This window comes from Talpa occidentalis, unplaced genomic scaffold, assembly GCF_014898055.3.
Source record: "Talpa occidentalis isolate TD23 unplaced genomic scaffold, MPIMG_talOcc4v2.1 talOcc4.12, whole genome shotgun sequence".
In the NCBI taxonomy this organism is placed as follows: Eukaryota; Metazoa; Chordata; class Mammalia; order Eulipotyphla; family Talpidae; genus Talpa; species Talpa occidentalis.
This window is the reverse complement of record NW_023601212.1, coordinates 12,342,688-12,352,644: the sequence shown is the minus strand read 5'-3', so window position 1 is coordinate 12,352,644 and position 9,957 is coordinate 12,342,688. Positions and strand designations below refer to the sequence as shown.

General features: G+C 46.5%; 1 protein-coding gene across 1 annotated transcript; it reads right to left on the bottom strand.

Moving 5' to 3' along the window:
* Positions 1 to 701: 701 nt before the first annotated feature.
* POU2AF3 (POU class 2 homeobox associating factor 3) lies at positions 702 to 9,331 on the bottom strand (the record flags this gene model as incomplete). Its single annotated transcript, XM_037504716.2, has 5 exons — positions 702 to 1,362; positions 2,658 to 2,887; positions 4,272 to 4,326; positions 8,157 to 8,251; positions 9,259 to 9,331. Coding segments are annotated over 5 exons (825 nt in total), but the record flags the coding sequence as incomplete, so codon positions are not given.
* Positions 9,332 to 9,957: the final 626 nt, after the last annotated feature.

Sequence of the window (9,957 nt, the reverse complement as noted above, 5' to 3'; positions counted from 1 at the left end):
TAAGTTGAGGCCTTAGTGCCTTCAGCAAACAGGGTTTCACAGTATCATTGAGCACAGGTTGCCTAGGTGACTCCTCTTCATCTTAACAGACAGTTGCATTGATTCAATTAATCAGAGGAAGTAAGCACTGACATTTAGTTGCAAACACCACAGTCAAATGTGTAAATCAATTAGTAAACCCAAGTGATATGTATTTAAGAACCTAACACAGAAATTTAGAAATGTAAGGCAGCAACGAATTCTAGACACTGCCATGCATTTTTGGCAAAAGAAAAAAAAAATCAAATATTTGCCTAGAAAGTTTATGAAACAGAACATTGGAAATGGAAGAGAATTAGCAGCAGGTTATCTCACTGTAGTAAAGATGTGCCTTTTTGGCCCTATGGCCATTTCATTGACTGATGGTAGATATAAGGACCTAGTGATCCTTAAATGTCTTTCTCTTAGGGCTCCCTCAACACATACCTCCTCATCTAGAGGTGAGTCTGGCTGGTCTTGTTCTGCCATTGCAGCTGGTTCTGCTCTCTATCCCCAAGAGACCTCTTACCACATGAAAATCATTTTAAATTCATAATTCGTCATTGAGATTAAATACCGAAGAGTCATTCCTGATTTCCAGAATTAACTGATAATATTCAAACAATTGGAAGTTACTTTTGGAAAAAAAAAGAAAAAAGAAATATGAGCCAAGATTTAGTGATACAAAATTATTTATTAGTTAAAAAAATTAGAATTTGTTCGTTACATAGAAAAGTAAAACAATGGAATTATTCCTACAAAAATGTTAACTGTAAGCATACAAAATAGGGTGGCATTATGATGGGGTCTGAGGATTTCATATTCACGCCTAAATGGGGTTCAGAAAATTGAAAATGGTGATGTGTCACTGTGAACGTGGTGTTCTGTTAACAGGTTGTGTTTTGTGTGCTGTCATTGGGTGTGTAGAAAAATAGATACACGCATGCCATGTTTCAAGTAACGTGATTTCTACTAACTATAGCAGATGTCACAGTTTGTTTCCCTTGTGTAAAAATCACTGGCGGACGCTGCTGAGGGAGCAAAGCCCACACAGTCTGTGCCGGGGTAGGGGAAACACTCCGACAGCCGTGTGCTGTCCAGGTGGTCGGCCTCATAGGACGTGCAGCAGCAGATGGAGGTGGTGCCAGAGGGGAAGCAGTCATACTGGGCGTGCGAAGGCCAAGGTGTGTAAGGGTAGTCTTCTGAGGCATAGCCACAGTTTCTGGTGTCCAGAGAAGGAGGACAGTTGTAATTCTCAGGAGCACAGGAGGGTAGCTGAGCCGGTGAGTAGCTGCAGTCTAAGGAGCCAGAGAGAGTGGAGGAATCTGAAGGCGATGCTGGGGTCTAGAGACAGAAACACCAAGGAACAAAGAGCTTTATAACTTACAGAATTAAAAGAATGGAGTAGATTTATTAACTCACTGAGAACATTATGGGTTAAAAAAAAAAAACCAATAAAAAACCTATACAACAAAACACCCAACCCAGCCCAAGTCTGCAGAAGTAATTTTATTTGCTGACTGCATGATTCCATGATACCACATTCTATATTTACCTATTTCTTTCCCAACAATAAATTGCTTTGCTTCACTGGCTTCCTTTGTTATAACCATACTTTAGAGGATGCTTTGTTCTTAAACCACAAAATCCCATTGTGCTTTAAGTCACCTGTACTTCAGATCCTGTTGGGTGCCACAGTTAAGCTGCAGGTGGCACCTTGGTCGTGGAGAATAAGGTGAACATACTGAGATAGAATGGGGATCTTGAATGATCTGGTGTTGGGGAAACCACTCTTACTATCACTGAAGTCTTGCCCCCCTGAGGAGAGACGTGCCCTCTGCTTTGTCTGAAGCAGGTCTAAAGATGTCCCTGAGAAAGCCTAACTTGGCGGGGAGCTGGATGATGGGGCCCTGCATGTTCTGTGGGATTAATTTCCCATGGCCTTATAACTCAGTCTGATACCCACACAGGCTTTTGACTAACCCAAAGAAAAAAAGTATTTGTGTCTTATTTTTATGAGCTTATTTTCAAAGGATTTAAACAATGACATGAGTACCTAAAAGGCATCTAAGCAACTGGTACCTGCCGATGGAACCTTACTCCATTTTAAACAACATACTTTCAAACATTTGAGGTCCATCAAGACCAGGCACTTCAAATTCTTTCAAGTATTAGGGCTTAATTTTTTAGGAACCACCTCAGATCCAGTGAGTTCTTGTGCAGAGCAAAACAACCAGTTTGTAGAGCTGAGTTAGTAACTAAATAAAACAAAAACCTCATGTCAGAATGACATCTGTTCTGTTTAGAAGCAGCCTTCTTCCATTTTTAAGAACTCAGAAATCCCAAAGCCATTGCTTATATCAGTAATTCCCAATCGGTAGAGGTCTTAACTTTACAGTTTAAAACCCAGTAAATGAATATTGCCAGCAACAACCTCTTTTTATTGCCACACACCAGCTTACCTGGGCTTACCCATGTGGTTCTTTCTATCTGCACTACATTTGAAATGGTTCTCTGCTTGTTTCCTCAGATGATTTCCTTGCTGATGGCATTTTTGAGATGATGCAAACCCTCTGACAAAGCATCCCTAATGCGTGGTGAGCAATAATCAAGCTTTGTAAGGAACTGAGAGCATTTACCAGGCTCTGGTTGAAGCAAAAAGGGGCATCCTGGCAGCTGCCGGGGAAGTAGTGTGCAGAGCTTTGCATGGAATTTAGCAAAGGGTCCAGGTGTGTCTCCGTCTGTAGGCAGGAATCCAAGATCTGCTCGAGGTAGCTTGGGTTTTCTTCACAGGAAACACAGCTAGGAAACTCTCGGGGTTGAAAATAATTGGGTGTGGAAGAAATCGGTTCATGTTCAAAATACAGCCCTAAAAGAGAAAGGAAAAAGATTTTTGTTTTAAAAATTGTGCCTATGGATTTGAATGGCTTTCTAGTCTATCTTCTGATTATTTACTGTGTCTAGGGGGGAGGGGAGCTGCCTTGGGAGCAGTAAGTACTTGGTCCAGAAAAGTAAACAGGTGGGGAATCTTGATTTCTTTAGTTGCTGTAGCTAATTCAAGTCGCAGTGAAATGAATCTGGTTAATAACTTAGAGATTGGCTGTAAGTGGGGCTAAGGCAAAAATAAGAGGTGAGCCGGCCTGTGTCCAGCTGTCACAGTCAAATAATGGCTCGATCTGCGACTTTTTTGGACTCTAAGCCTCAACATTCATCCTCTCCCTGCAGCTCAGGTAAACATTCATCCTCTCCCTGCAGCTCAGAAGTGGCTGGCAGAGTTGTTAAAAGCTTGAGGAAAATTTCTGATGCCATGGGAAAGAATTCTTTGGATCTGGGGTTCTTGCTTTCCTAACACTTTTCACACTTACTTGGCAACTTCTGAGGAATGCTACAAATGGAATGCACATTTTAAAAATGGGAAACAGCAAGGTAGAGTATCTATCAAGTACTACTTGTTTCAAATTACAAAAGCAAAGCTGCCTTAGTGAATATGTTAACATGATAACGGAATTAAACTAAGTGGTTAAATACCAAACAAGAATGATTCTGAAAACATGACTCCCTTTTCAATTTAGTATGAATAGGTCCAACTGCTGATTATTATCCTTCAATGCTCAAGGAACTCAGGCTTAACGTGTGTCCATCCGAGGCAGGTCAGAATGCTGGAATTTCTCAAGTCTCCAGATTCCTTTAAGATTAAGTGAAAATGACACTTCAGAGGGGCGCTACCCCAAGCACCGGTTTCCTTATGGATGACCTCCTTAAACTCTTACTGTGGAGTGGCACAGGCAGGACTGTTTATGTAATAGTTATTCATAATGGGCTGAGAAAACTCACACTTGTTGGAACGGCTTTCTGGGAAGAGAGAAAAGAGGAGAGAAGCCCCTGCCGGCTAGAAATTACAGGAACGGGGGCCTCGGCGGCCTGTGTACCGTGCAATGGCACAGTAAGACAGATAGGTGTCAGAAAACAATTCTGATCATGCAGTCAAGTTGGTTACTTGGAGACAAGGAATTGGACGAAATGTGAGGAACAAACTCTTGGAACAGCAGAGGATAGACGGTTCAGAAATGAGGACAGAAATTGCCCTTGTTTCCTGCTGGGCTTGCATCTGGATTCACTGCTTTTTACACCTTCTGATTGGTTGGATTCCTATTAAATGGTGGCGCCTCTCTTAACCCCTGAATCAAGCACTGAAAGACTTTCGAGATGAACTTTTGAGAGTTTTGAGGGAACTGTAGTGCTGCTGGACTGACCTGCAGAGGATGGTGTGACTGGGTCTGCATGGTGGACGCTGCTGCCTCCGGACAGCTGCCAAGGAAGAACATGACTGTGAGACAAAGTGAAACACAGGTTTATAAAGGGAAAGCTAAGGCATTTTATTAGAAACTGGTGGACTTCTGCTCTAAGGTAAGCAAAAATTGCTGTCATTAAATTACAACCCATTTGTGTGTTATTTAGAGTCAGCCTTTGTGTTGTTTGGGGAGTTTTTTTGCTATTAGAATATCTGATTCTCCCACTTACATATTAAAGATGTTTGATTTTGATAAAAATGAATTTAAATGATTTGTATATTATAGGAAGCTAACAGTTCAAGAGAACTCAGTAAAAAAGCTTTTGAGTAAACTATTTAAAATTAAAAAGGCTAACATTTATTTAACCCCAGCTACCAACGATGTCATCAGTCATTTTCTCAACATTGTCAATGTACCACCTGGCAGCTTAATTTTAGGAATTTGTTTTCCCAAAAGGACACAATTCCTAATTTGCTAATCCTGGGAAGCAAAAACATACCCACTTGCATGTTCCTACTAGCTATGAAACACTGAAATAGAAAATATCTTTTTAAAGCTGTCATGAGTTGGGACGATGCACAGTCCAGCTCATGCTCAGGAAATATATCAGCTCTTTGTATGCTTTTTTTTTTTTTCTGGAAGTTGCTTTTCTTACTACTCTATTTAAATACTGACGTTTATGAGACTGCTCCTTTTTATTAGGCAGGCAGCCTACATCTTCCAGTTGAATTGATAATGGTATTATAGAGTAATTTAGGTTTTTTTCTGTTTGTTTCAGGCGGAGGCTTTAAAGTTTAAAGGGACCCACATTGCTCTGTGATTGTGTGCTGGGATGTCCAGCTCACCACACCTCTCTCTTGGGTTACAGGAGATACTTATTTACTCCCTTCCAAGGAGACCCTGTGAGGCTGCAGTCAGCCACTGCTGAAACAGTCAGCCACTGCTGAAAAAGGAGGCGGTGTTCATTTTGAAAACGATCCATGCTGTAAAGTCATGAACCAGGAAGCTGGAATCCTTCACCAGCTCTTTACGCAAATATTTGACTGCAGCTTGAGCTAAAGGACTTGGAAGGAGTGGGCTTTAAAAAATCTGCTTCATTGTGGAGCGCTCCTGAACCCCAGTCCACCCCCGGAAGGGTCTGTTTGTCTGCCTCCCCACGTTATCTCCCCCAGGTATGTTTACAATATCCTACTTGATATTATCTTTCTAGTCATGAGTTCACTTTCTGCTTCGCTCCAGGAATACAAAGAAAGGCACCTCTCTCTCTTAGATTTCAGTCAGCACCAAAATCCACAATCTACAATTCATAAAAACACATCAAGGGTGTTTCAAAAAATGTAAAAAGTAAAGGGTAAATTATATCTTCTGATAAGTGCTAACTCAAGTTTCACTTCATTCTAAAGGTAAAAGGTGTGTGTGATGTTTGCAAATTCATCTGGATGAAATAAACAGCTTTTAAAATCAGATTTACAAGTCTGGCATGCACACGTTTCTGTTGGCACTGTTTGAAACGTATTTGTCTTAATCTGTGACTTCCATTCACAATTGCCTTCTTAAAATTTCAAATTGTGATGACTACTCTGAGTTTATAGCAAAGTAAGATACATTTCTCCCCCCTTTGTATATTTGATAAAAATAATTCTGTCCTTGACTTAAAGCTTCCAGAGGTGTCCTTCAACAACTGAACAAATAGGGGATCATCTCTAATCAATTTCAAGGGTCTGTACTAAGGAGCAGACAGACAATTATATGTCTGGCATCTGCCATTCTTGCTGATCAAGTACACTCTCACAGCTTTCTAGAATCCCAAGTTCTTCTGACGGGTCCTAGTGAGGGATTTTCCATCTGGCTCTCATAATTAGATCATCTGTGTTGACCCGGATGTGCCTGTGAGGGCATGGGTGCAGGAGCATCTTCCAGGAAGCAAAGGAGCACACACTTTGTTCCGCAGGTACCTCTCTACAAGGCACTGGCTCAGAAGTGTGGCTTTGCTAGTCAAACTGCTCCACAGGACAGGTACAAGTGAAATGCTTTACCCTTGCTTTCGTTCCTGCAGCTAGCTCAGCAGGGGACCAGTGGCCAAACCAACCTATAAGAGGACAATAGTCAGAGCATCGCCATGTCCACATGAGACTTCTCCAGGTGCAGCTGAAGCAGACTCTACCATGTACCAAAGCGCCTTACTGAAAGATTACATTTTGTTATGAACATCTTGATGATTTTTTTTGTTATTGTTTATTCTTTCCCAATTCCCTTGTTCCTTCTTCTATTTCTTTAAAAGTAACCATCTCTGAACTGAAGGGATAGATGACTGAGGCTACCAGACTCCTGCTCAGCACAGCTTGATCTCCAGAAAGGTGAATATTTAGGAAGCCAATTAAGTGGGTAGTATTTTTTTTTTTATATTAAGAGTAAGAAGACCTTGATCTTACTTTTAATTTAACTCCTCCACCATTAGGAACAGCTAAAAACTCTGAACTTCTGTCTCCTGTACAGAGGCAAACAGATGTCTGAACTATTCTCATAGTTGCTATAAGAACTAAATGAAATTATGAGTATGCAAAATTGCTTTAAATTAACCATTGTAAAACTTTCTACAAATGGAAGTGAGTCTTCATGTGTTAGCTGACATTCTGCATAGGAAGGGCCTAACTTCTTCGGCCAATGAGTCATCACAGCAAGCTCACACATGAATTTTCAACTTTGAGCAAAGGGTGTGAATGAGCATTACTGGATAGCTGGCTTTCAGTCCTCGGTTGTAATTTTACTTTAGTTGCTTTTCACCAATAATAAAAATGATAGCTAATAGTTACCGAGCACTTACTACATACAAAGCACTCTCCTAAATGCTTCACCTGCAAAATCCTATTTGCTACTGTTTAAAGATGAGGAAACAGAGGCAAGAGAGACTGAATAATATGCTCCAGGATACACACTCATTCCCGAACCTGGGCTTACCCCTCCTACATCATGTACCTCTTCCCACAGGCCTGGCTTGGGAAGTCCTGCATTGCACACCAACAGCACCAGGCACTGAAACTGTTGTGGAGCAGTTGTCAAGTAGCTGGGGATAGGACCAGTGCTGACACTGGCCCCGCTGTCAGATCCCACACATACCTGGGCACAAGCAAGGGTACAGGGCTTTCAGCCAATCATTGCCCTCTCCTAGAGCATAACCTTACATGTAGTTTATTTGGTGCTGTTGCTGCCCCAAGCACCCTGGGCAGTACTGTCTGCTCTAGAATGTATACTGTGAGTCCTGGGACCACCCAGATCAAGCTTGTGACAACGTGGAAATGCTTAGGGCTTCATTACTCCGTAAAGACATTATTCTATATTCCAAGATGTCTCCTCTGCAGAGAAGGCCCTTTTCTGCTGGAAACGTTCAGTGACTGTTGATTTACAAATATATGGCTGAATTTACAAATAAAGGGTGGGGAGATGGTTCCACAGGGATTCTCTGCTTGAAGGGTTTCTGAAAATGAAGTGAATTGCTCAGAGACATTTTCTTTGAGTGTGTGAGGATACACATGTCCTGTCTCCCAGAATAACAATTCACTCACCAGCCAGCTGCACTCTCCCCAACAGGCCCAAGGGGCCCTTTATACATAACTCGAATCAGTGAGGGACAGGTTCCTCCAAGTCCTGAGCCCCATAATGTGTCCCAACTGCTTTTTGTGGCTTCCTTGGTGAACCGGCATGAAGTAGACACAGAAGTTATAAGAACAGCTGAAGTAGGCCCATTGGGGACAGTGACTAGGACCTAAGGTGCTGTTCAAACCTTGCCAGCCCCAGGGCTGAACGAGGCCTAACAGGAATTGGGAGTAGGAAAAGGTTCATGCTTACGGTTACCCCTGAGGCTGCTTGGTGTGCCCTTCTCTGCTGCAGCAGCTCCTTCACCGTGATCTTCACACGAACGCCTTGATACACCTTCGGTTTTTCTGGGGAAAGGCAACAGAGTCAGTGGTCAAGTGAAGGTTTGGGTGTCAGGCTGGGGTGTAAGGGTCCTCTTTATAGACATGGCACTTGAGGCCAGGGGTCTAGGTTTGAAGAATGCAAAGAGAATGCTAAGAGACACATGGGAAAGAACCCCAAATTTGTCATACTTAAAAGGATGGAGAGAGGCTGGGTGTGGTTCAGGGCCCCTAGTAGTAAGGAACCCATGGAAATCTGTGGGGTAAGCTGCTCCAGGATGGGCCCTATTCCTGGACCATCAACACACAGGTTTTCTCTTCAGGAATGTGGAGACCAGCTAGTGGTTTGCAGGAGTTGGTGCTGGTGGTTAACCAACTTAGTGAAACAAGCTGCCAGCCAGGGAGTAGGCCTGATCTGCTGGTCTAGGGAGAGGGTCTCCTTATGGACCCGGGGAGGAGGAGCTCTCTCTCCTTGGTAGCAGCTCACCTAGCTGATTATCACCGGACAAGCGGCCCCCCAGCCACCCCCACCCCCCCACACTGATGCTCTCACAGGTACAGAAACTCATCAGCTCAAGCCAGTTGTGGCTTCTGGGGACGCTCTGACCTCTACATGCCCTTGGTCTGTAGGCCAACCTGGGGCAAGCAATGGCCAGGCGGGGGTTGGCGAGTCCTGTCCTTAGGCCAGGGAGGGGCTGCTACACCGAGCCCAGGAAAGAGGCCCGGCCAGGGGGACCTCCCCCGACCCCACTCCTGTCTTTCCTTGTCTTCTGCCGGGTCTGTGGCTCCCTCGCCTGCCTCTTCTCAGCCTTTCCTGCCCTTCCTGCTCTCCATCTTTCCCTCCCCCTCCTTCGGCCCCGCTCGGCTTTCCCCTTCTCCTCTCTCCCCCTCCCCCTCGGTGCAGGCATTTCTCGGCGGCGCACGGAGGCTCCCGGCGGAGTCCGCGCGGTGCCAGCTCCGAGCAAAGCCTGCCCGGGCGCCGGCCGGCTGAGCCGCCGCTGGGAGGCCGCGCTCGTGGGGTGCCGGCCCCGGACCTGGCGGGGCCGAGTCGGACGCAGCGGCCGGCGCGAGCGGCCCAGCGCCCCGAGGGGTCGGCGGCCGGGGAGTCCGGGCGCGCGGGGAGACGGGCAGCTGCGGCCCCAGGAGGGCCCCGCTGAGCCGCAGTGAGTAGGGCGGGCCGGGAGGCCGGGCCCATCGGGCGCCTCTCGCGGTCGGGGGTGCCCCGGGAGCCAGCGCCCCTCCGGCCCCGGCCTCGACCCTGGAGCGCGCGCCGCGGGCGGCGCGGGGAGGGGCCTGGCGGGGGCGGCCGCGCGCGGCGCGCGGGCTGCGGGTGGCAGTGGCAGGTCGCCAGCGCCTCGCCTGGTCGCCGCGGAGACCGCAGCCGGCCAGCAGGGACCCCCCTCAAACTGGCCACCCCCATCGCCACCTCTTCCAGCCTCCCCGACTAAGTCCGGGGAGCGAGGGCCCCCCAGGGAAGGCGAGCGCGCGCAGCGCTGCAGCGCAGATGCAGAAACCCCGCGGCCGGCTCGCAGGGCCTGGGCGCTGCGCCCTCTCCGCGGTCCAGTCTTTCCCCTCAACTCCCTCGCCGGCTCTGCGGGCAGCAGGAGGGGTTCGGGGTCGGTGCAGGGACCGCCGCAGCTCAGCTCTGCACGGCCGGCGCGCGCTGCTCGCGTCCCGGCCTCACGGCGAGTCTCTAGCTCCCCCCGCTGCCGCTTCGGGGCGCGCAGAGCCCG